The sequence below is a fragment of the Microtus pennsylvanicus genome, chromosome 2, assembly GCF_037038515.1.
Source record: "Microtus pennsylvanicus isolate mMicPen1 chromosome 2, mMicPen1.hap1, whole genome shotgun sequence".
In the NCBI taxonomy this organism is placed as follows: Eukaryota; Metazoa; Chordata; class Mammalia; order Rodentia; family Cricetidae; genus Microtus; species Microtus pennsylvanicus.
Genome location: NC_134580.1, coordinates 7,391,780 through 7,417,342, shown reverse-complemented (window position 1 = coordinate 7,417,342; position 25,563 = coordinate 7,391,780). Strand labels below are relative to the sequence as shown.

General features: G+C 49.5%; 1 protein-coding gene across 1 annotated transcript in view; it reads left to right on the top strand.

The window, feature by feature from the left end:
- The window catches only part of Tab1 (TGF-beta activated kinase 1 (MAP3K7) binding protein 1), a 30,671-nt gene extending 5,388 nt beyond the window's left edge, over window positions 1–25,283 (top strand). Inside the window, exons 2-11 of the mRNA XM_075959858.1 lie at window positions 10,510–10,646; window positions 10,981–11,134; window positions 11,876–11,962; window positions 12,392–12,530; window positions 15,060–15,173; window positions 16,118–16,229; window positions 18,320–18,464; window positions 20,497–20,719; window positions 21,680–21,836; window positions 23,652–25,283. Of these exons, the coding sequence (XP_075815973.1) occupies window positions 10,510–10,646; window positions 10,981–11,134; window positions 11,876–11,962; window positions 12,392–12,530; window positions 15,060–15,173; window positions 16,118–16,229; window positions 18,320–18,464; window positions 20,497–20,719; window positions 21,680–21,836; window positions 23,652–23,859 (1,476 nt within the window). The 3' untranslated portion in view covers window positions 23,860–25,283. The remainder of the gene's footprint in view (window positions 1–10,509; window positions 10,647–10,980; window positions 11,135–11,875; window positions 11,963–12,391; window positions 12,531–15,059; window positions 15,174–16,117; window positions 16,230–18,319; window positions 18,465–20,496; window positions 20,720–21,679; window positions 21,837–23,651) is intronic.
- Window positions 25,284–25,563: the final 280 nt, after the last annotated feature.

Below are 25,563 nucleotides of genomic sequence, written 5' to 3'. Positions count from 1 at the left end.
TATTCCCTGGCTCACACTGACATAACCTTCTGAGTGGGTCAGTAAGTCAGGGAGGACCAGATACTCTCTGACTCACACTGACATAACCTCCTGAGTGGGTCAGTAAAGTCAGGAGGACCAAATACTCCCTGACTCACACTGGCTTAAACTCCTGTCATTCTTTGACTACTTGCTATTAAATCAGTGTCTGAGACCCAAGGCTACTGGGCCTCTCGTTGAAGGAGCACCCTTCAGGAGAAACTGCCCATGTGTCACAGGGTCTGAGACCCTTATGAGACCACTGTGCTAAGGTTTAACTATCCTGTACTACTAAGAAACGGCACATTAATTACCTTATAACACTGTACCCAGGAATGATCACACTTGAGCAATACAGGCCTTCAAGTAGTCAACCATTTAACAGTGCAGGCTGTAGCATGACAGTGGCCAGAGGCCCCATGTTTAGTGACCTGAGAGTGGAATGCCCAGTACTCATGCTGCAACCACTGAAAGCAGGCTCTGGAACCTTATGCAGTGTTCTCCTGGAGCCTGTGTCTCCATTATGAGGTTTAGTATGTATTGGAGAAGTAACAAAGAAATGGTGATTGGGAAGGCATTTGATTTTTCAGTTCCCTTCAGACTTCAGATGTTGGCAAGAGAAGGCTTCAATTTTTTGTTTGTTTTTTGTTTTTTTGTTTTGTTTTTTCAAGACAGGGTTTCTTTGTATTTGTTTTTTGAGACAGGGTTTTTCTGTAGCTTTGGCGCCTATCCTGGAACTAGCTCTTGTAGACCAGGCTGGCCTCGAACTCACAGAGATCCACCTACGTTTGCCTCCCGAGTGCTGGGATTAAAGGCATGAGCCACCATTGCCTGGCTCAATTTAACCTTTTTTTTTTTTTTTTTTTTTTGGTTTTTCGAGACAGGGTTTCTCTGTGGCTTTGGAGCCTGTCCTGGAACTAGCTCTTGTAGACCAGGCTGGCCTCGAACTCACAGAGATCCGCCTGCCTCTGCCTCCCGAGTGCTGGGATTAAAGGCGTGCGCCACCACCGCCCGGCTCAATTTAACCTTTTTATGCTCTTAATACTTTTATGACATTTGCTGTTCTCTCTCTCTTCTCTCTCTCTCTCTCTCTCTCTCTCTCTCTCTCTCTCTCTCTCTCTCTCTCAAGACTTGCTGGGCAGTGGTGGTTTACACCTTTAATCCCAACACTTGGGAGTCAGAGGCAGGTGGATCTCTGTGAGTTCAAGACCAGTGTGGGATCTACATAGTGAGTTCCAGGACTGACTCCAAAGCTACATAGAGAAATTCTGTCTCAAAAAACAAAACAAAAAAAAATATTTGTGTGCGTGCGTGAGTGTGTGTGCAGTTATTAGTGGAGTCCAGAGAGGGAATCCAGTTATCTGGAGCTGGAGTTCAGGTGTGTGCGTGTGTGTGCATGTGTGTGTGTGTGCGTGCAGGTGTTAGTGGAATCCAGAAGAGGGCATCCGATCTGGAGCTGGAGTTCAGGTGTGTGCGTGTGTGTGCATGTGTGTGTGTGCGTGCAGGTGTTAGTGGAATCCAGAAGAGGGCATCCGATCTGGAGCTGGAGTTCAGGTGTGTGCGTGTGTGTGCATGTGTGTGTAGGTGTTAGTGGAATACGGAAGAGGGCATCCGATCTGGACCTGGAGTTCAGGTGTGTGCGTGTGTGTGCATGTGTGTGTGTGCGTGCAGGTGTTAGTGGAATCCAGAAGAGGGCATCCGATCTGGAGCTGGAGTTCAGGTGTGTGCGTGTGTGTGCATGTGTGTGTAGGTGTTAGTGGAATACGGAAGAGGGCATCCGATCTGGACCTGGAGTTCAGGTGGTTTTGGGCCATCCTGTGTTCTGGGAACTGAAATTTGGGTCCTCTGGAAGAACACCACTGATTGCTTTCCTTCTGCCTCTCGTCCCCCACTTTGAGCAGGGGCCAATTTGGAGACTAGCCCTAGCTAGCCTGTACCAGGTTGAACTTGTGGTGGCGACCTTTCTACTTTTTCCTCCTGAGTGCTAGATCTAGGCTAATCTCCTTTAAAACCTAGAGGATGGGCTGGAGAGGTGGCTCAGGAGTTAAGAGCCCTTGCTGCTCTCTCAGAGTCTGCAACAAGCAATGGCTTAAGTAGATTCTCATTTTTTGTCTTCTAGATACTACTGTAAGTCACACTGGCTTTCCACTTAGCATAATACTGGGAAAGTTTGCATTCAAAACAAAGTCATCTGAGAAAGAAACTGACAGTTTAAGGATAAAATTGGAAGTAGCATTATGGCTTTTAGATTGATCTCAGCGTTTTGACTAAGGTCAGATGTGAAATTGGAAGTGTATAATGCATTGAGAATGGCCTGTGCCTGACATGGCCGCTCTCCACAGGTGGGTTGGAGCAGGGACTTGGGGGTAGGTGAGACTGAGAAATACAGACAGGTGAGTGTTGCCTCTCTGTGCTTGTTGGGTAAAATTAGTCTTTATATCACTAGAAAGCCAAGGAAAACTGGCCAGGAACTTACTGCCTAACGATGACTGATGTAAAGTAAGTGGGACTTGGCTTAGCAAGGAGCACTGGTGTTAGTTGGCTTATCTCTGTGACCGAAGCACCGAGACCAGAAGCCTCTTTGTTTGAGGCCCCAGTGTAACAGGCTTTGTGAGTGAGGGGTGGATGGGGTGCATGAATGTTCTGTAGAGGTTAGAGGACAACTTAAGAGTCGTTTCTCTCCTTCTACCATGGGGGTGGATTCTGGGGTTCAAACTTTGGTCTTCAGGCTTGGAAGCAAGGGACTGAACCATTTTGCCCACCCTGTATTGGGCTTTTCTTTTGTTGTTGTTGTTTCGATTTTTGTCTTTGTTTTGTTTTAAAGATTTATTTATTTATTAATTATGTATTCATTCATTCATTCATTCAGTCAGTCAGTCAAGTAGCCTGCCTGTAGGCCAGAAGAGGGCACCAGATCTCATTATAGGTGGTTGTGAGCCACCATGTGGTTGCTGGGAATTGAACTCAGGACCTCTGGAAGAGCAGTCAGTGCTTTTAACCGCTGAGCCATCTCTCCAGCCCTGTCTTTGTTTTGTTGAGACAGGATCTCTCTACATAATCCTTGCTGTTCTCAAACTCACTCTCTAGACCAGGCTGGCCTCAGACTCAGATCCACCTGCCTCTGCCTCCCAGAGCACTGGGATTAAAGGCGTGCGCCACCACACCCGGCTCTGTGTTGACCTTTTCAAGAAATGTAAACCCTTGGTGTGGATCCCTTGTGCCAGAAGTGAGTTTGCTTCCCCTGCCTTTTGTCTGGGCAGGTTTTTAGAAGTCATTTGAAGCTGTGTGGAAGGCTTTAACTGAACAAGCTTGACAGCTGTGTGAGAAGTTGGCCTGTCAGAGGGTGAGACTCAAGCTCTGTCAACACCCTGGAAGACTGGAAGGAGTGCTAAGGCCTCCTTTGACTTCTGTGAATGTAGGTTGAAAGCGTTCCGCAGGAGTGTGGTTGGGGGACACCAACCTGCCAGACTTCTCGGGAAGAAAGACTTGCTTTATCTGACAGCAGGCGTGCGCTGCCCCTGAGAAACAGGCTCCCTCTCCTCTGACTCAGAGCTCTCGGCTCTCACCTTTGTTTGTTTGTTTGTTATTGAGACAGGTTCTGTCTTTGTAGCCCTGGCTGTCCTGGAGTTCGAATCCCCAGCACCCATGTAAAAGCCAGATAGCTGTGTTGGCCAGCCTGCAATCCCAACACTCATCAGGACTGGTTGGAATTGTCCATCTCCAGGCTCAGTGAGAGACCCTGCTTCAATGAATAGAGTGGAGAGCAATCATGGAGACTCGGTGTTACTTTTAGCTGTTTGCCATATACCCAGAGCACACATACATTCACCCTATGTGCATACAAAAAGAAAAAGTCTCAGCAAACATGCTTTTGGGGTGCTTTTTTCAAGATGAACAAAGACTGTGCCTAAGTGCACAGAGGTGCTGGAGTCTTGACAAAAATACTGTTTGCCCGCTAGTGAAAGGATGAATCTCCAGAATTTACTGACTCAACATTTTAAAAATCAAATAAAAAACAAACAAAAAAATGATTTAGAGTTGGGCATGGTGGCACACACTTTAATCTCAGCACTTGGGAGGCGGAGACAAGTAGTTCTCTTTGAGCTCAAGGCCAGCTTGATCTACAGAGCAAGGAGTTCCAGGCCTACACAGTGACACAGTGAGGCCCAGTTTCAAACCTCCCCCTGCAAAGAAAGTTTTTTATTTTATGTGGCTGGGTGCTTTGCTTGGATGTCTGTGTGCTGTGTGTGCTGTAGCTATGGGTGCCAGCAGAGAGCATCAGTCAGAGCCTCTGGAACTGGATTTACAGGTTGTAAACCTCAATGTAAGTGCTGGGAATTGGACCCTGGTCCTCAGGAAGGGCAGCCAGTGCTCTCATCTACTGAGTCATCTCTCCAGCACCCGAAGAAGAGATTTTTAAAAATATAGTGTAGGCGTCTCCAGACAATAGTTGTAATTACTGAAGGCCAAGGTACCAGCTAAGTACTTTGACATTGTTATGCTTATGGGCTTCTGATTTGGGAGAGTTTGTTATTCCCACATCAGATAAATATGGCCTTGGTGGTCAGTACAGCATTGGCCTACCCCATAGCATCTTCCTGGGTTCCCACAATGCATTGCTTCCTGAGTAACACCAAGACAGGTCCTTCTATAGGGTGTGTGTCCTTTATTTTCACATGGTAGCAACTAGCTTTTTCCTTTAAAATTTGCAGTTGTAGCAGGGTGGTGGTGGCACACGCCTTTAATCCCAGCACTCGGGAGGCAGAGGCAGGCGGATCTCTGTGAGTTCGAGACCAGCCTGGTCTACAAGAGCTAGTTCCAGGACAGGCTCCAAAACCACAGAGAAACCCTGTCTCGAAAAACAAAAAACAAAAACAAAAAAAAAAAATTTGCAGTCGTGTGTGTGTGTGTGTGTGTGTGTGCGCTTGTTTGTTTTTGCAGACATGCATATAAAGGTTGGAGGACAACTTGTAGAAGCTGGTTCTCTCCTTCCCCCATGTGAGTTCTGGAATCACATTCTGAAAATTAGACTTGATGGTAGGTGCCTTTACCTGCTAAGCCATCTCACTGACCCACTGTGTATCCCAGACTGGCTTTAAACTCCAGGCTTCTTGCCTCAGACTCCCCAGTGCTGGGATTACAGGAGTATGCATTAGGTCCAACCACTAGCCTTCTTAATACTGTATCTCTAACACTGAATTAGTTGCTGGGGCAATACTTGCTTGTTGCTGGTAAGTATGGATGTTAGAAGGCTTCTAGTCCCGAATGCCTGTGTCCGTCCTTTTGTGAGTTAGGTGCTGGCACATTGGTTGAAATGGTAGTCTGCGTCACTTGGTTTTGCCTGTCTCATATTGGAGGGGTTCAGTCCATCTTAATCTCAAATGCAGACAGCACTTTAAAACCATTGTCCACACTTTAAACTGTCTGCAGCCTGTAGGGTGCTGAGTAGTACCTCCTTGCCCATCTTTCCTCGAGGACACAGGATAATCCTGGCTGAAAAGGCGCCCTGTGCTTATGTGTGTCTTAGGTTTTTAATTTCTTTCCCACCACAGGCATTAGGCAGAACCTAGAGAAAAATTCCCTATATCAGGTCGACTGAGCCCTGAGTGAAGGTCCTGGCAGTAGGTGTAGTCACCAGATCCGTAGGGATGATTGGTAACACATGAGTTCCAGAGAAATAATTAATTCTCTGGCCGTTACCTCCTAAGCATGCCCACAAAGTCTGGCACTGTCCGCAGGCCCATGTGCACATCTGTACAGACCCTCAGGTCTCCGGCTGCTTTCCCCATCTCACCGTGGACGCCATACCAGCCTCTCTTGCTTCCTTTAGTCAGGCGCTTTCTCCTTCCACCTCAGGGTCTCTGCACATGCTGTTCCCTCTACTTGGAAAGCTCATTCCCACTCTCTAGAAAGACCAATACTTCAGCCACTCAGGTCTGGCTTACAGGTCGCCTGCTCTTCTCACCACCTCATCTGAGAGTGCACCCCATCACTTTCTGTCCTGTTTTTGTCGTGTGTTTCTCCACAGCCCATATCCCTAAACAAAATTGTGATGCAAATTTATTGTATTATGTGGTTGGTGTCTCTTCCCTAGAAGTTTCCTTGTTTTATTTTGTTGTGCTGTTCCTGGGACTTAGGGTAATGCCTGCCTGTTTTAAGCAGTCAGTCAGCAGGTAGGTTTGTTGAATGAGTGTGTATGTAAACTAAGTATACAGCAATCACATAATCCATGTGGCTACAGTAATGTGAGTTCCCATTTAGGTTAGAAGTCAGGAACAGAGCTAGAAAGTGTTTTTGTGGCCAGGAAGCAGTTTTCCTTTTTCTCTCATTTGACCTAATCAAATCCTGTGGTGAGACTGCGTCTAAGCAAACATCCCATGAAGGAAGCATGAGTGAAGGTGGAGACATACCATATTCATGGGTCAGAGGTTGGCGCAGTGGAGATGCGGGTTCTCCCCAGGCTGCCTGTAGATTCAAGTAGTCGTCATCATTTATTCATTTATTTCTGAGACAGGGTCTCACTGTGTAGTTCAGCGTGGCATCAAACTTGTGATCCTACTGCCTCAGCTTCCCAAATGCTGGATTTACACGTGTGTACTCTATGCCTGGATTCCCAACAAGGCTGTGTGTATATGTGTGTTGTGTATGTGTACACAGTCATAAAAGTTATATGGAAAGGCATAGAAACTAGACTAGCCAAAACAGTCTTGGGAAAAAAACATACAGTAACAGAAAGTCCCATGGGTCAGTGGTTCTCAACCTGTGGGTTCTGCACCTCAGCTATTACATTATGATTCATAACGGTTGCAAAATTACAGCAACAAAAATAACTTTATGGTTGGGGATACCACACCATGAGGAACTGTATTAGGAAGGTTGAGAATCATTGCTATAGGTGAATTTAAGACTATATCAAAGCTGGAGAGATGAACGGAACAGAGTTCAGAAACACAGCAGGATGAGATGTGATGGGAACTCAGTGGAGGAAGCTGATCTTCAAAAATGATGTTAGAACCATTGGCCACCCTAATGTAGGGGGACATTGACCTAGAGCTGCCTGCTACAGAAATGAATTCAAAAGAGGTCTTGGGTGTAGGCGTAGAACTGTAAAACTTCGCCAGGCGGTGGTGACACATCCCAGCACTCAGGAGGCAGAGGCAGGCAGATCTCTGGGTTCAAGATTAGCCTGGTCTACAAGAGCTAGTTCCAGGGCAGGCTCCAAAGCTACAGAGAAACCCTGTCTCGAAACCCCCCCCTCCAAAAAAAAAAAAAAAGAACTGTAAAACTTCTAGTGAGACTCTCATGGCCTGGGCTGCTCAAGGAGCCTTTGGATATGACTCTAAAAGGACAACCCATAAAAGGAAGAAATCAATAAAATGGAAATCATTAAAAGTTTAAGTTTATTCTACCAAAATCAATATGGGGTAAATGGAATGGTAACGTGGGAAAATATTTACAAGTCATATAGTCATCAAAGCAGTGTGGGGCAAAATATGTGAAAAACTTTCAGAGCTCTGTTGTTAACCCAGTTTAAAAGGAAGCGTAAAATAAAAACAGTTGCCAGAGGGGACCTGTGGGTAGCAAGTGAGCACTTGAAAAGATGTCAGTGGCATTAACTATTAGGGAAATGCAAACTGCACCATGAGGTCAGGCATATGTTAGAGTGCTGAGAGCAGACCTAGTGATGACCATGATGCTGTCTACTTGGAGTGCTGGCTGCTGGCGGGAGGACACATGGCACAGCTGCCCTGGAAAATGGTTTGACAGTTTTTTCTAACGCTAAATACCCAGGAGCTGGAGAATGGCTCAGTAGTTAAGAACCCTTGTTGCTCCTCTAGAAGATTTAAGTTTTGTTCCTAGCACCCATGTCCAGTGACTCAACATGCCTCAGGTTCTAGTTTTCTCTTCAGGCGTTCAGGAGCATCCACACACCTGGGGCATTTAAAGTAATAAATATCAACCTATCTCTGTCCCCCATTTGAGACACTGTATAGCTCTGGCTGGCCTGCTGCCCAACTACTGGGACTAAAGGTGTGTACTATCATTCCTGGCCCAATAAAGAAATTTACAAGGAAGAGAGCTAAACATTCATTTACTTGGACCTGGTGCTTTTTTCATTTTTATTTTTTGTATGTATGTGTGTGTAGCACATGCGTGTCAGCCTTCCAGTAGATGTTTGTGACCCAAGCAGCCCGAACCCTAGGTAGTTACCAGAAGAAATGAAAAGTTACACTCAGAGTGTTGCCCGAATGTCCTTCAGAGGATGCAGGGATAAACAGGCTCCTCCATGGTCCATCAGTGGGAAAGGAGAACTACACAGTGCTGCGGTAAAGATAAGCAAGCTACTAATGTGCACAGGCACCAGTGAATCTCAGGGGCAGCATGCATGAAAGAAGCCAGCCTTACAGGGTCATACGCCATATGCTTTGACAGATGCCGTTCTGAAAAAGACAAAACCACAGGATGGCGAACAGACCAGTGTGCCAGCCTAGGGTGGGTGGAGCATTTGAAGTGTCCTGACTGGATGTAGCAATACAGATGTATAGTGTATCAGCATGACTGCGTACCCAAAGACATCATTTTACTTCCTGGTCATTTCATAAAATAAACTCCCATACCCAGTAACAGTTGCTCCAGGGCACTAAGTACTGAACAAAAGCTTTGAAATAGATGAATGTGGCATAAAAGCAATTAAAATTGGAGGATGTGTATATCTATAAACTGAGTTCTCACTATGTAAATAAGCAGAAGGTGAGATTTGCCATAGAAGCTGGTCCCATATCTGTTTGGACCAGCCAGCTGAAGTGGTTTTACATTTCTCTCTCTCTCTCTTTTTTTTTGGAGACAGGGTTTCTCTGTGTAGCCAGGACTGTCCTGGAACTTGCTCTGTAGACCAGATTGGCCTTGAACTCAGAACACCTGTCTCTGCCTCTGCCCCCAAGTGGTGCTGGGATTAAAGGCATGTGCCACCACCACCCACCTGTTTTTACACCTTTTTTGAAGATCATTACTAGTAGTATGTAAGAAGTTGCATCTGGTGGTCATAATGGTTTAATATTTCAAACTTTACAACTTTTTCAGGGTGTTTTATGTGCATGAGTGTTTTGCCGCATGTGTGTATGTGTACCTGGCATATGGTGCTTGCTTTCTGGACCTTGAGATAGCCTTCCAGTGTGTCTTTAATCTATGCCATCTCAGTCTCGGCTTCAGATGCACATGGAAGGTGCTTTTGGGAACCTCAGGGCACACTGGCTACTGCTTGTTTACCTTAGCCAGGCCCTTCTGTCCATACTCCCTCACTGCAGGATGTAGAATGTATAATTGAGGCCTTGAACAAGACCAAGTTCCCTGGCTGCCAGAGGGGCTTTTCCTAGTTTCATGCATATGAGTCTGAAGACGTGGCTGATCCCATCCTCAGATAGTCCTGAGTCCTGCACTCATGAGGACTTGCATTGTACTGTTTCCTGCTGCTGGGTCTTGCTTACTAATAAGTCCTACATCCAGAAAGAAAGGGGAAGAGAAGGAAAGAAAAAGGAAATACACATGCTTGGGCCCATCTCTAGGAACCTTACAAAATTAAAAGTTACCTGGCAGTAGTGGCACATGCTTTTAATCCAGCACTCTGGAGACCGAGACAGGCCTGGTCTACAGGACAAGTTCCAGAATGGTTAGGGCTGTACAGAGAAACCCTGTATTTAAAAAAAAAGAAAAGAGTTGGGATATTTAGGCCAAGATTGGGCTCTGTGTGTGTGTTATGTGTGTTCGTGTGCAAATGTCTGGTGATTGTGTAAAACATCCTGATTTGAGATCTCGTGGGATAGGATAAAAGTCAAGTATAGGCATGAGAGATGGAACCAAGGTGTGGTATGACCCTTGCCTGAGTCGGCCATCCCAGCAGACCTGCCTAACAAGAAAAAGGATGTGCACAGGCCTTCAAGCTGTAGCTATTGGAGAAGGAAATGGGAAGGGGCACAGGTGGAGGCCTCCATACTAGGAAGAGTGACAGACTAACTTGCAGGCTTGAATTTCTGATGGCCAGGTCCTCACTACCGTCCTGAGAACATGTGTGGGAAGCTGTTTATGACACAGACATCCCGGGCTGCACACAGGTCAGGCATTGTGCCGGCGGGGCATGCATTCTGCAGTTGGTTTCCTTTGTGCTGCCCAGCCCGAACCTTTGTGTGAGGAGTGTGGCCAGAGAGTGTCCTGTGTGTTACACTAGCATTTCCTGCTTTGTAGTGAGCTCTCTCTGAGAAGCCATGCTGAGCTTTCCACTTGGGAATGCTGCAGTTTTAGGATTCCTGTGGGAACCAGTTTGTGGATACACCATAAAAACAGGAAGCCTTTTGTAAGTGTCTCTTCAGAGAAGCATCTTTTCCCAGACATAACCATCTTGTAGGATCCAGGCCCTCCTTTGTCCTTGTCGGAGAAGCAGGAGCAATGGGGTCTGGGGACGATGGTGGGCTTTCACAGTTTCCTGATGTTTCCCAGGAGCAACAGCCAAGCTGGACAGATGACTTGCCACTCTGTCACCTCTCTGGAGTCGGTTCAGCTTCCAACCGTAGCTATTCTGCTGATGGTAAGGGCACCGAGAGCCACCCTCCAGAGGACAACTGGCTCAAGTTCAGGTATGTGTGGCATTGCTGTACTGGACAGAGAAAGTCAGTTCATGAGCAAGAAAAGATAAACTGCCTTGACACTACCTTGTACGAGGCTTGCCTGTGAAGTAGGACCTGTGGGAAGTGACCACTGCTGGGGTCCTTTCTGTGTCTAAGCCAGGGGCCCGCTATGGTATAGGGATGGAGTAGACTAAGCAGGTCATTTCCCTAGTTAAATGATGACTACCATGTGGGTGCCCCAGTGAGTACCTGTAGCCTTTTCTGCCTTTAGTCCTCCCCCGTTCCTTCTTCCCCATCACCTTCATGCCGGGTCTCAGTCCTCTTCCTGCCCTCCCTCTGCTAGAAGTGAAAACAACTGCTTCCTGTATGGGGTCTTCAATGGCTATGATGGCAACCGGGTGACCAACTTTGTGGCCCAGAGGCTCTCTGCAGAACTCCTGCTGGGCCAGCTCAACACTGAACACACTGAGGCTGATGTGCGGCGGGTCCTGCTGCAGGTAAGGGGATTGGCCTGGCTGCCAGTGGCCTGTTCTGCCTGTGTGTCCTCTCCTCCCTGGCACTTGAGCCCCGCAGCTCTTAGTGTGGACAGGATGGTCTGAAGATTGCCTGCTTCTTCATCCCCTACCAAGGATCAATTCTAGGTGCAGTTCATGGAAGCAGGGGTTCCTTGCCCCCAGGAGTGCAGGACAGGCAGGCACAGCAGTTTTTCCACTGGTAGCAGGGCTGACCTGGGAGGAGGCTCACTGGGAGTGGAGAATGGAGGCCCTGTGGGGATACGGTCCTTAACAGTGACCCCTTGACTTGGGGTGTGGTCCGGTGCTCCTTCTCCAGTGTTGATGGCACCCGACATGCTCTGCACCTCTCCCCACTCCTGTTCTGGCCTGCACCTCACTGGCCAGGCCTGGGTTTCTTCTGTTGTCTGTTGGGATTTCCTTCTCCCCAGGAAGGCTTCTTGGTCTTTGAGAATTCCCCCATCCTTTTCCTGTTCTCTGTGGCCTCGGGGCTCCTGGCTGGAGCTTTGCAGAGGCTGTTCCAGGAGGAGCTTTCAGCTTCACCATTGTCCAGCAGGTGAACAGAAAAGCCCACATATGAGGCAGCAATGATGTGTGTTGCTTACCCATGGTAGATCTTGTGATCTACCATGAATGCTGTGGATCTGTTATTCTCCATAGGGACATCTTAGCAGGAGGTGATGATATTGTTTGAGCCAGCCCTTGCCTTGCCCTGTGTCCCCTCAGGCCTTCGATGTGGTAGAGAGGAGCTTCCTGGAGTCCATCGATGATGCCTTGGCTGAGAAAGCCAGCCTCCAGTCCCAGCTGCCAGAGGTAATGGTCTGTACTGCTGGGTGCCAGCATTAATCCTCTGTGTCGCTTGCCACCCACAGCTCAGCAAGGTCTGCAGCAGGAATCAGGAGACAGCATTCTGATGGGGAAGTTGGGGTGGCAGTGGGAGTATCCCTATGGGGACTCCGAGTTTCATCCTTGGATGGCAGCAATAGATGGAAGGAAAGGCCTTTCTAGGTCCTGTGATCTGGCTCAGTCCAGAGCCAGGGTCACCTTCAGGCTGCCCCTGGTTAAAGCACCAGTGGCCTTCCCGGGCATCCTACAGGTATCTAGCCTGGCTGTGTCTTTGCTGATAATCTGTCTGTCTTGGCTGCTCAGGGTCCCTGCTGCTTTATCTCAAGGGACGGAGGATTGGTTAGATGGTCCTCGAGCACCTGCGCTGCTCTGATCTTTCTCGATGATGACTTGCAGGGTGTACCCCAACACCAGTTGCCACCTCAGTATCAGAAGATCCTTGAGAGACTCAAGGCACTGGAGAGGGAGATTTCAGGAGGGGCCATGGCTGTTGTGGCTGTCCTTCTCACCAACAAGCTCTACGTCGCCAATGTTGGTGAGCCGCCCACCCACCCCATGCCAGTCTGCTTCTGTACAGGCATACCCTGAGCTTCCCAGGGCTGTGGGCCGCTTTCCCCATCACTCTCTTGTGTGTGTCAATCCTAGATGGAAGGCAAACAGAGGAGGCAGGGGTAGGTGTCCTCCCTTTGGATGAGCTGCATCCATTTTATTTTTGTTTTTAATTTATGTGTATGAGTGTTTCATCTACATGTGTGTCTGTGTACCACATGTGTGCCTGGTGCTTGTGGAGGCTATGAGTGGGCATCTGGTTTCCTGGAACTGGAGTTAAAGATGGTTGTGAGCCACTGTGTGGGTACTGGGAATAGAACTGTATTCTTTGGAAGAGAATTCAGGACTATTAACTACTGGGCCGTCTCGTTGTGGGAGGTGGGGCAGTCTCTGCAAATACCAGGGCTAGCAGAGTAATGATCAGTCCATGTGAGGCAAGAAGGAAATCCAGTCAACATGATTCTGATTTTGGCGCAAACTTGTAGAGCAATGTTCCCAACCTGGGGGTCGCCTAAGACCAGCGGAAAACAGAGATATTTACATTATGATTCATAACAGTAGTAAAATCAGTTATGAAGTAACAATTTTATGGTTGAGGTCCTCACAACATGAGGAACTATATTAAAGGGTCCACAGCACCAGGAAGGCAAAGAACCCTCCCTGTTCTAGAGTTTGCGACCAGGCAGTTTATCTTGGGCATATTTAAGTACAGTACAGTTTAGTATAACACAATCCTGTGTGTACAGTGAGGCTCCTTTTCTTTTTTGAGATAGGATCTCTCCTAGCTGTCCTGGAACTCACTATATAGACCAGGTTGGCCTTGAATTTAAAGAGATACCCTGCCTCTGCACCCGACTGCTGGGATTAGATTAAAGGCATGCACTACCACACCCAGTGAAACTCTTTTCTAAGTACATGTCACTTCCATGAAGATGTGCTCTATAGATGGGCTACATATGTTAAGTTCTAGGGGAGAATCTGGTGTGATTTGGGGCATACAGGTAGCGCAGAGGTCACGTAGGCTATCAACCACTTTGGTCTTGTTTAGAGGAGCTTGGGAGAGCTACAGGCAGTCTGGCCCTACAGATAACACAGAGGTCATCTAGGCTGTTAACCAGCTCCATTTCCAGCCTTCTGGGTAGACAACTGGTTATTTATCTATCTCTGCCTTTGAAGAGACAGCCCTGCACATTCAACATTCCTGGTTTCCCTAGTGCTTATCTATGAGTGCAAGAACCTCTGTGCTCCCAACACCTCCAGTCCCATGGCTCTTCTTTTGGAAGAATTTGGAGTGAAGGCCTGCTCTGCATCCTCAAAAAACAGCAGGAAGCTGGGTGATAGGGACATTTGGATTTAAGGCCAAAGGAGGAGCCATCAGGGGACCCAAGAACCTGTGCAGGCTGCATGTCACTGTAAGGACTGTCTTCCTGTTGTTGTGAAGAGACACCATGACTGCAGCAACTCTTATAAAGGAAACACATTTAATTGGGGTGGCAGGGAGCATGGCAGCCTTCAGGGAGACATGGTGCTGACTACATCTTGATCAGACGGTAACAGGAAGTGGTCTGTCTCACTGGGTGGTATCTTGAGCATATATGAGACCTCAGAGCTCACCCCCACAGCGGCATACTTCCTCCATCAAGGCCACCCCTACTCCACACCTCCTGTTAGTGCCATTCCCTTTGGGGGCCATTTTCTTTCAAACCACCACAAGGATTTATGGTGTCCCTGACCCTCCTCCTCCTTTTCTTAAGATTTTCCTTAGGAATCAATTTGCAAAATGTAAAAGAGCTGATATCAGTAGTTAGTAAGCCGCCATGCCCCATTTCAGCCCTGGCAGTTACCATCCTGTGGCCAGTCTTGTTTCATCCAGAGCCCCTTATTCCCAAATTGTTTGAAAACAATCACATGATGTTCTGAAGACTTAGTATGGGTCCCTAAGGACAAGCATCTTATTAAACTCAGTCCTGTGATCACACTGTAGCATGTAGCCAGCTTCCCTCCTGATGGAGGTGGGTCTTGTATCTTATCTGTTGCTTTCATTGGTTAACTAATAAAGAAAATTGCTTGGCCTGATAGGACAGAAAATTAGGTAGGCGGAGTAGACAGAACAGAATGCTGGAAGAAAGAAGCCGAGTCAGGCAGTCACCATGATTCTCCCACCCAACACAGCTGCAGGTTAAGATATTCCCTGGTAAGCCACATGGGCTACACAGATTATTAGAAATGGGTTAGATCAATATGTAAGAGCTAGCCAATAAGAGGCTGAAACTAATGGACCAAGCAGTGTTTAAAAGAATACAGTTTCCGTGTAATTATTTCGGGTATAAAGCTAACCGGGTGGCGGAACCCAGCCCTCTGCCATTCATCAACACCCTCCTAACTCAGATGTCCTTGCCGGCGATTTACCCCCGTCTGAGCCCCTGGTTGTGTGCCATCTGCTTGTCTTCCCTGTTGGGTCAGTGGGTCCTGTTTCTCTCTCTGCTTAATTAATCTTGATCAAATTGTGCTGCAGGTACAAATCGGGCACTTCTGTGCAAATCTACAGTGGATGGGTTACAGGTAACACAGCTAAACGTGGACCACACCACGGAGAATGAGGATGAGCTCTTTCGTCTTTCCCAACTGGGTGAGTAGAGTAGGCTGGGCTCTGGGGGACCTGTGGGAACAGGGGACCAGCTCCTAGGCTCCCTCTGTGCCTACCTTTGGTAACTGGAGATGGAGGTACATGCTAGAAGGACTGGGCCAGGGCTGGATCTGCTGTTGGACAGCCTTGGAAACCTCCATCTGTGTGCTGAGGGTGGTGGTAACATCGTCTTCAGAGTTAATGAGTGTGAACTGCTGCTCAGAGGAGTACCTAACACACAGTAGGCACATATCCCTGTTCCTGAGAGAGACTTAAGAGAGCAGCGATGTCCTGCAGTCCCACTGTCCCCCGAGCCTTCCCTTCCCTCCCAGCTCTGCAGACACAGCTGCCTCCTGGACTTTGGGCAGAGGCAGACAGTGCTGTAGCACCTGCAGGGAGAGGCCTCTGTTACAGCTGCTTTCCTCGTTACTGTAGCAGGAACCTGACATAGTAGCTTAAGGGAGAAAGGGCCTTTTGACTAACGCTTTAAAGGGATCCTGTCCATCATGGCAGGAAAGCATGGCGACAGAAGGATTCTGTATCAGCCGATTACTAAATCTTAGGAAATCAGGAAGAGCGGGAACCAGAAGCAGGTCAGCCTACACCTTCCAGAGCCCACTCTCGAGTCCTCCTCCAACTAGACCCCATATCCAAAGGGTTCCTTAACCTCCCACAATAGCACCAGTTAGGAACTGATAGCTGAAACACATGAGGCCATGGGCACGTGGCACCTCAGACCACAGCAGGGCCTGAGTGAGGGATGTTCTGTGAAGGTTGGGACCGAGAACAGTGGGGCACGGGGTTGTTGTACTCTGTGGTACCCTGGCATCGTGTTCATTTCCTAATATTTTGTTCTTACTCACCGTGTGTGTGGACACCGCACCGCCACCCCCTTTTCCTCTTCACTGTGGAGAAATGGGCCCGTTGAATTGTCCTCTCTCTGGTAGGTTTGGATGCAGGAAAGATCAAGCAGGTGGGTATCATCTGTGGCCAGGAGAGCACCAGGCGCATTGGGGATTACAAGGTCAAATATGGCTACACTGACATTGACCTGCTCAGGTAGGTGGCCATGCCTGCAGCCCCAGCCATTTGTGAGACCAGGGGACCTGGGGTAAAAACAGATCCCAGGCTGCAGCGGCAGGGGTGCTATTGAAAGTTCAGGCCCACGGAGATACTTTCTGCCTCCAGAGAGCGGGTGTGGAGTGGGGCCTAGGCCATCAGCAGTCTGGTCCTGTGAGCTAGGCCCACAAGGGTCAAGGAAGGAACTGACCAAGTCCAGGGCAGCAGAAGTGCCACAGAGCCAGGAAGGAGAATCCAGTGATAGCATGAGGTACCAGCATGAACAGGAAATGACAAGACCAAAGGGCAAGGTAGAGCTGGTGGGGGGCGGTGAATCATCCATTCTTTCTGGGCCATTCCCTCTGGGTGCTAGCCAAGTCCCCATGGCAGTAGTAGTCCGGGTGAGCCTTTGTCTTGTCTAGTGTGCTCACTCCTTATGCATGACCTCTTGTTCACCTCTTACTCGGGCCCCCTAAAATGGGTGTTGCCACTGGGCGGTGGTGGCTCCCGCCTTTAATCCGAGCACTTGGCAGCGGGTCTCTGTGAATTCAAGGCCAGCCTGGTCTACAAGAGTGAGTTCCAGGACAGCTAGGACTGTTACATAAAGAAACCCTGTCTTGCAAATAAAAAAGATGGGTGTTATTACACCTCTTACTCGGGCCATTATCCCACAGGCATATCCCATCAGAGGAAACAGGCATGGAGTCATCCAGGACCCTGGCCCGTCCTAGCACTGGTGATGGACCCAGGCAGCCTGAATTTGGAGCCTGAGTCCGTCACCTCTGGCTAGCTCTCCCATTGCCTCTGTGGTGTCGGTCCAGCATTGTGTCACAGTCAGAAAATGTTACCAGGCTTCCTGGCTCAGTTAACTCCTCCCCCTCCCAGAATCTGAATATCCAGTATTTGAAAGCTTCGCCCCTAGTTTGCAGGGATCTGTTTACTTTATAGGGTAGGAGGTCTGTGACTTAAAACTCTTCAGCAAGGGTGCATGTAGCCTTCTCTCCCAAGCCAGACACCCCCACCCAGAGGCTACTACTCCCTTACATATCCCACCTCCGATGTCTTAGTGCACACACGTGCACCGTGTGCTTGTGTGTGTTGTGGACGGTGAGGTGCCCCTCAAGCTTTCCTAGGGCTCTGCCCTCTTTCTTCCCTCTGAACCACTTTATTAGCATCCATCTGACATGGAAAGGAGCAGCTCAGTGTGGTCAGGACAGGTCCACGAAGGTGTCCGCTCCTCCACACTTGCTCACCTGCCTTGAAACAAACACTGATCCACCAGATATAATGGCACTGAGATGTTTCCAGACTTCCGTCCTCATGGTTTTGTCAAGACTGTCCTCACGGGATGTATGTGCTAGAGTAGTTGACACTATAATGATTGACACACATCTGCCATGGTATCATGGGATCTTAGTTGGAATAGACGCTTATCTTGGCATAGTTCAAGTTATAGCAAGAGGGCAGGTATTTGTTTTTAAATTTATTTTTATTTCAAAATAGGCTCTTACTGGTAACCCAGACTAAGATGATCCATAGGTCATGCCTATGTTGTATTGACTTGGTGACATCCTCGGTCACAGCTGCCCGAGCCTGGGAATGCAGGCATTTATCACGTCAGCCATCTGACAGATGGGTTTTTGAAAGACAGCCTCCCAGCTGGGTGCTGTGGTGGTACCAGTTTGTCATCCAGCACTCGACAGGAAGAGAGGCAGAACCATTAGGAGACCAAAGTCATCCTTGATACATAATTATAAATCAGTGGAGGCTACACGAGACCTTATCAAAGAACAAGTAAATAAGTCGCAGCCATTTTGATGCTCGATTCCCACCCTGCCCTGCTGCAGCCAGGCTGAGGCTGTGGCAGGAGGCACAGAGTGGAACCCAGATCTGGCATCTGACCTTTGTCTTCATGGCCCCTGGACTTTAATTCGGTGGCTGCCCTCAAGAGACAGGCCCATTCTTCTTTTCTCTTTCCCTTTTATCAAGTCAAATGTTTTTTGTTCTGAGTGTAGATTCTTACCCTCAGCAGAAACCATGCACCCTGGGAACATTGCCACACAAAGCCCTCCCTATACTCTCTCTCATAGCGCTGCCAAGTCCAAACCCATCATCGCAGAGCCAGAAATCCATGGCGCACAGCCTCTGGATGGTGTGACAGGCTTCCTGGTGCTGATGTCTGAGGGACTGTACAAGGCTCTGGAGGCAGCCCATGGGCCTGGGCAGGCCAACCAGGTGAGCTGGGTAGGGCACACAGGTGGCATGGAGCATAACAGGCTAGCCCATGGGCAGTATGCTGGTTACCTGGACCCCTGATTCTCAAACACTGTCACCAGGCATCTTTTTAGGGTTCAAAGCCAGGGCCTGAGGCAAAAAGGGGAGGTGGGAACTATACTGCCCTGGAGCTTCAGGAAAGGAAGGTAACAGAGTCCGAAAAGACCATGACAGGGCTGGAGAAATGGTTCAGTGATTAAGAACGCAAACTGATCTTCCAGAGGTCCTGAGTTCAATTCCCAGCAGCCACACCACATGGTAGCTCACAACCATCTCCAGTGAGATCTGATGCCCTCTCCTGGCATAAGGTGTGCATGCAGATAGAGCACGCATATATAAAATAAATACATTTTAAAAAGAGAAAAAGGGCCATAATCTGCTGCCCAGAATGCTGCCAGGCTTCAGTCTCGTTCCCCTTCCCACTGGGGCCTCAGGGGCTGCCTATCCCTCCTGTGTGGCAGATTCTCCCTCTGGGGACTACGGAGAGGTCAAGGGTGAGAGGATAAAATTATTCAGCTACTGGGAGTCCCTTATTACTCTACCCCTTAGAGATATAAGACAGACAGTAGCCATCTGCGTGACTTCCAGGGACACACAGCATTTGTGTATTCCTGAGGGTGCTCGTCAGGTGCTCTACCACTAAGATACAGTCACAGCCCATTTTATTTTTGTTTCGCCACAAGCAGTTGCCTATGCTAGGCTTGAACTTGCTTTGTAACCCAGGCAGGCCTCAAACAGCATCCTCTTGCCCTAGCTGCTCAGGCCTGTCTGTGTATTCCACAGAACTCAGCATTTGAAAAAAGGGCTGTACTTTGAGCTGCTGGGTGGCCAAGTTCAGATATGCCTCTCTTTGGTGTTATTCCTGCACGTGTCAGAAAGCAATCCTTTTCTGCTTGCTTTCTTTTCTCTTCTCTTCTCTTCTCTTCTTTCTTTCTTTCTTTCTTTCTTTCTTTCTTTCTTTCTTTCTTTCTTTCTTTCTTTCGATGGAATCTTGCTCGGTAGCCTCGGCTAGGGTGAAACTAGTGATGTAGAGCAGGCTGGAGTTCTCCTGCCTCTGCCTCCTGAGTGCTGGGGTTACAGGTGTGTGCCATAGCATTCAGTTCTTCTTCCTCTTTAACTGAAGCCTGGCTGTCACCTAATCCCTGTGTTCAAGGTCTCCTGGCCATTGTATGTTATCCTTCACTCCAGCAGCCTCTAGCTGTATGCCAGTGGTTACCTCCTCGCGAAGAAGGTCTAGGGTCCTGTCTCAGGTGGTGTGGCTGGGCAGACAACAGCCAAACCTCAGTGCCAGGTCCAGGTCCTTCCCCTTCCCTATCCCTGTGTTCCTGCTTCCACAAGGTGACAGTCAGTCTCAGGTAGAGGACTTGAGTTGGTGCTTTTGGTCTTTTTTTGTTTTGTTTGTTCATTTTTGTTTTTTTGAGACAAGGTCTGGAACTTGCAGTGACCCCTGACTTTGCCTCCTGAGTGCTGGGGTACAAGTATACACCAACACATATGCTGAGCTTTTGATCATTTGGGGTGTGTGTGTGTTTCCTTTCCCTTTTGGTCTTCACAGTAGATGCCCTGAGAGGCTTCTACTAGATTGAGACAGAGGCCTTGTTGGAGGGCAGCTCCTGAAGATGCCTTGTGTGTGGAATAGGTGTTTTCTCCAGGGAAGAAGGCATAATCACAGCCTTTACCCTGCGTTTCCTAGCAGTCTTCTGAGTGCCCTTGCATCCGTTCTGTTACGTAATCCCACCGAAGTGAATGTTACCCATTTAGAGGCGTGGAAGCCAGTAGAGAGATCACAAGCTCCCACACCTTTTCTAATCAGTGTGTTCCAGATGGATTATCTGGAACAGCTTGAAAGGCTCAATTACAGTTTAACTAGCAGAGACTTCCTTCACCTGCTAGGCCAATGATCCCTAGGTCTCCTAAACAGGGCTCTGGAATTTCGGCCCCTTTCCTTAGGTCACCCTGCATTCCTCATCGAGTTCTCCCTCCACACCCCCAGGAGATCGCAGCAATGATCGACACTGAATTTGCTAAGCAAACCTCCCTCGATGCAGTGGCCCAGGCTGTGGTAGACCGTGTAAAGCGTATCCACAGTGACACCTTTGCCAGTGGTGGGGAGCGTGCCAAGTTCTGCCCACGGCATGAAGACATGACCCTGCTGGTGCGGAACTTCGGCTACCCTTTGGGTGAAATGAGCCAGCCTACGCCGACCCCAGCCCCAGGTATGTAGGCCATGTGCTGTACAGACCAGAGCATGTAAGAGGAGTCATGGGCTGGAGGCAGCACATAGTGGCTGATGAGATGAGCTCACTGCTTGGCAGGCCGGTGGAGCCTGTGGCCTAACCTTGCTCAGCACAGACTGTCAGGCTTGCAGACTCTGAGCTGCATGTCTGTCCTTAGTCCTTTTGTCTGTACAGTAAGGACATAAGACTTGCCCAGGCCACCCCTAAAGTCTTGACACATGAGCACACCGTGTCTAATCACAAAGGCAGGTAGCAGAGGTGCTAGCTGCCACTGAGATGGTGGATTTCCTCCTAGCTTGTGCCCTGCCAGGAGTGCGGTCACTTCTCACCCTCGTTAGCAACCCTAACAGGAAAGAGAAGGGCTCTAGCATGAAAGGACTTGGATGAGTCAGGTGTGGGGACAGATGGTCATCTCAGAACCTGGTACTGTGTCGGACCACTTTGGGCCAAGGAGACATTTCACTCTCTCCCCTTTTCCTCTTTAGTCTTTGAATAAAGTTGCTTGGACAGAGGTGAGACCTTCTGTACATTTCCTTTTCTGTTTTTAAACAAGCAAACCCTAGAGCTCCCGCCTCCGCACGAGTTTGCTCTCCCATGGACACCTGGGTTACTGGAGCCCCTCTGGCCTGTTACTGCAACCATATTTTCATTGGATCAGCCTCAACCACAAACAGACTACCCCCTGCATCAAGGCATCCATGCAGAGCCAGGCAGCATTTCATTGCCTTCCTGCTTTGATCCAGTGGGCTTCCTGGCTGGAGGAAGGTCCTACTGCTGTTCTGGAAGAGACTCTACCAAGGGACATCCACCCTGGGCCACCCCAAGGGGCTTTAGAGGCCTCTTAGCTCTCACATAGCACTTGTCACTCAAGAGCAACCTTGGGCCTACTACCCTCCCTCCAGGCTGATTTCCATTTCCCTGCTCTCTCTTCTATTTCAGGGGGCCGTGTGTACCCTGTTTCTGTGCCCTACTCAAGTGCCCAGAACACCAGCAAGACCAGTGTGACGCTCTCCCTCGTCATGCCTTCTCAGGGCCAGATGGTCAATGGTGCCCACAGTGCCTCCACCCTGGACGAAGCCACTCCCACCCTCACTAAGTAAGCTGTCACATTCTAGAGACAGTCCTGGGTACCTAGAAAGAAACAGGTTGCACAACCAAGCCCTAGGGCTCAGTAGGGTAGGATGAGAGGGGCCCTGAACTCTGGGGACCCTGGGGTCTTGGGCCTCTCCAATTCCCTGCTTCTACCTCTGGAGTAGGGAGTCTCCTCAGACACAAGCAAGAAGGAGCAGTACCATTAGTTCTAGCAGGTATTAGAATTGGACCTGGGCAGGTGGAGATTCAGGGTGGACAAGGAGACCTGAGAACGGAGCGAGGCAGCATTTATCCATGGGCAGCTTCTCTGGTTTTTCTCCTGTTTTGGAACTTGTAACATAGGGTCATTGGTTCATGCATCTGTAGTTGGGGAACATTGCCTGGTCTATACTGGCTCCTCGGAGCTACTGCTCTCTCACTGTGATTGTCATCGCGGTCAGCTGTCTATAGTTTAAAGGGCACTGGGGGTGGAAGTCATGGCCTGGGAGGAAGGGCACAGTGCAGCCTTGCCTGACAGGTCTATTGTCCACCGGCCCCTTCCATTTCTGTGACTCTGCACCCTGCCCCTGCCCTGCCCAGATCCAAGGGGATCTGGTTTCCACACTCCAGCTCTGAACTGATGGAATAATACAGCTGCCACACCCAGCCCCTCTCCGTGGATAGAGCTTAGCCGGATGTGGCCAATTAGAAGGGCTGGCAGAGAGGAGTGTCCCTGCTTCTGCCTCTTTAGAGGGCCTCCCTTCTGTCCTCAAGTCTTTGCCGCTGCTGTTCCTGCACCCACATTTGTGGATGTAAGGGGCTGGTAGACATCTGGGCACCATGGGTAGCTGTGTGTTGTCCCAACACAATCAGGGTAGCCTCTCCTCCCCACCAGGCTTCCGCAGGAGACCGCCAGCTGTGTCCACAAAGCTGACCAGGCAAGACTTCAAGCTTCTCTGTTTAACTTCCTGAACCTCACAGATCTACTCACCTGACTCTGAGCCTTTTCTGTCACCTAGGCCAGCCTTGAGCTGGTTCAGGACAGCTCAGAGCTGTCACATGGCAAGCTAATGAATAGCTCCGTGAAGAAAGGAGGGCCATTGGTGGATGTATCTTAGTGACCAAGCAGTGAACTAGCATACATGAACTCCTAGGTTCAATCCCCAATAGTATTTCCTGCTACCATAGTGTTAAGGGTGCTGGGGCAATGCATTATGGGCTGGAGAGATCGCTCAGTGGTGAAGAGCACTTGCTGCCTTTTTTGGTTTTTTGAGACAGGGTTTCTCTGTAGCTTTGGAGCCTGTCCTGGAACTAGCTCTTGTAGACCAGGCTGGCCTCGAACTCACAGATATCTATCTGCCTGCCTCTGCCTCCCAGGTGCTAGGATTAAATGTGTGTGCCACCACCTGGCTTAAGCACTTGCTACTCTTGCAGAAGACCTGAGTGGTTCCCAGCATCCATATCAGGTTGCTCACAACCACCTATAACTCCAACTCCATGGGTCTGATGCTGCCTTCTGGCGTCTATGGGCACCCCTCCACACATAGAGAAAAAGAAGAAAAACAGATGTTTGAAGACTGTTCATAGTAGATGCTAGTGCTCCAGCTCTTGGGAGAGTTAGACAAGAGGATCAAGAGTTCTGGCTGTATAGCAAGACTCTCAAGAAAAGCAAAGCAATACACTTGCCCTTTTATTTATCTCTGAGAGCATCTGACCCAGCTGGCTTTTATGGGATCTTTGTCAGAGAGGCATGTTACTAAAGGGCCAGTCGTGTCACTGGGTTGGAAGTTGAGGTCCCTGATGCTGCTACCCCAGACTGATTTCCTCCCCTCTTCTGCAGCCAGAGCCCCACTCTGACCCTGCAGTCCACCAACACACACACGCAGAGCAGCAGCTCCAGCTCCGACGGGGGCCTCTTCCGCTCCAGACCTGCTCACTCTCTTCCCCCCGGGGAGGACGGCCGTGTTGAGCCCTATGTGGACTTTGCTGAGTTTTACCGCCTTTGGAGTGTGGACCACGGTGAGCAGAGCGTGATGACAGCTCCTTAGCCTGGCCTCAGAGTGCAGCCTTGGCACGACGCTGTGGAGGCACAGAAGGCTTGTGTCAAGGCAGGACATGCTTCCTGACCTTTGCAGGTGCCTTGGAACCCATGGGCAACTAGTCAATCATGCAGCAGGTTCTGTCCTATGGCTCTGGGTGGTAGCGTGAGTGCGGACTGCATTGCTGGTCCACACAGAAGGCTGGAGGCCAGACCACAGACATGCTTAGACAGGGCCAAGTGTGGAAGCTGCAGGTGGCTGGCAAACCATCAAGAGTGCCTCCTGACATGTTCAAAGAACAGCAAGAAGCTGTCCTGTGGACCCCACCTCCCACAGGAGACACTGCTCCATCAAGACTGCCCTCCCTGCCTCAGCCTCCCCTGTGACCTCTGCTAGTACCCCTTGCCCCTGGATGGCTATCCCCTTCCCATCTTTCAGCCTAAACTCCTAGCTCCCTAGAGCAATTGGAGTGGGTACCTGTCTCTGGGTGTCACTGGAAAAGTTGAGGAAAGCCAGGGAAGCAGTGGGGCCTGTAGCAGCCACAGGGGAGCAGGACAAGGGAGGACCAGAGAGAGCTGGCCAAGGAATGTGAGTCTCAGGCTGCAGGACAGCCAGCTGGCAGCTGACCTAACCCAAGGGGAGTTGGCTTCTCCATGGGGTGCAGATGGTGAGGGCAGGCCAAGTCAGAGAAGCAAATGCCCACCAGCCTTTTTCCCAGCTGGTCCTGGGGAGACTGACGGGGAGTGCTGACTGTAACAGCCTTCATGCCGCTGAGGACGCTGGTCGACTCTGGGCTCTGCTGAAAGGAGAGGTGAAGATGGCTGTGGAGGGAAGAAGTTGAGTCTTGCCTGCCCAGAAAGGCCAAGGGCACTGAGGATGTGGCGATATTTTTGGACGTGAAGGGGAAAGATGGCGCTGGTCAGGCCCTGAGTTGGACCAGTTCATAGAAGTTTCCTGCCTTTAGTCAGGAGGGCTACCACGCACTGCCTACAACACGACTGCCCCCGTGCTCGGAGGAGGAAGCAGGCCATACCTGAGCCCTGCAATCAGGATTGGAGTCCAAGCTCAAAGCTGTGGCCTTGTAACTGGTATTCTGCAACCCCTTCCCCACTGTGTGCAGCTGCTGGACAGAGTGTCCAGTGTGTTTCTTGTAGGCAAAGGCCAGTTCAGAGCACTTCTTGCTCAAATTCCATTTCCCTATAGTACAGCTGCTCACTCAGTGCCAATGAGAAACTGGGGTTCCAAGCACTGGAGAAAGAAGCCTTCCTTGCTACTCTCTGCTAGAAGTCACCTGCCCTGCAGGCGAGCAGGGTTCAGCCGGTGTGTGAAGATTTGGGACAAAGGAGATTCCCTCCCAGGACAGTGGTGCTGTTTGGTCTCTAGAAATAGAACCATGTTCCTGATGCAGTAAACTAAAGATGTTTGTCCTCTTGTCTGTCTTGTAACCCATAACTTATAAACACCCAGGAGGTGGCTGCCACCTGTTCTGCTCAGGAGGCTTGAGAACCAAGCCTGCCAGACTGGTAAGTGGCAGTGCGGAATTTGAACTCAGGTTTTCTGGCCGTCCACACCACTGCCTGCATTCACTGAGCGTGGGTTTTGCCACAGGCCTGCTGTCTGAACTAAAGAGGGCAGTTCTGTTGTCCTCCCCAGGGAGATGGGGGTGGGGTAGGCTCGGGTCAGGGGTCAGGTGCCTTGACCCCCTCACTGGCT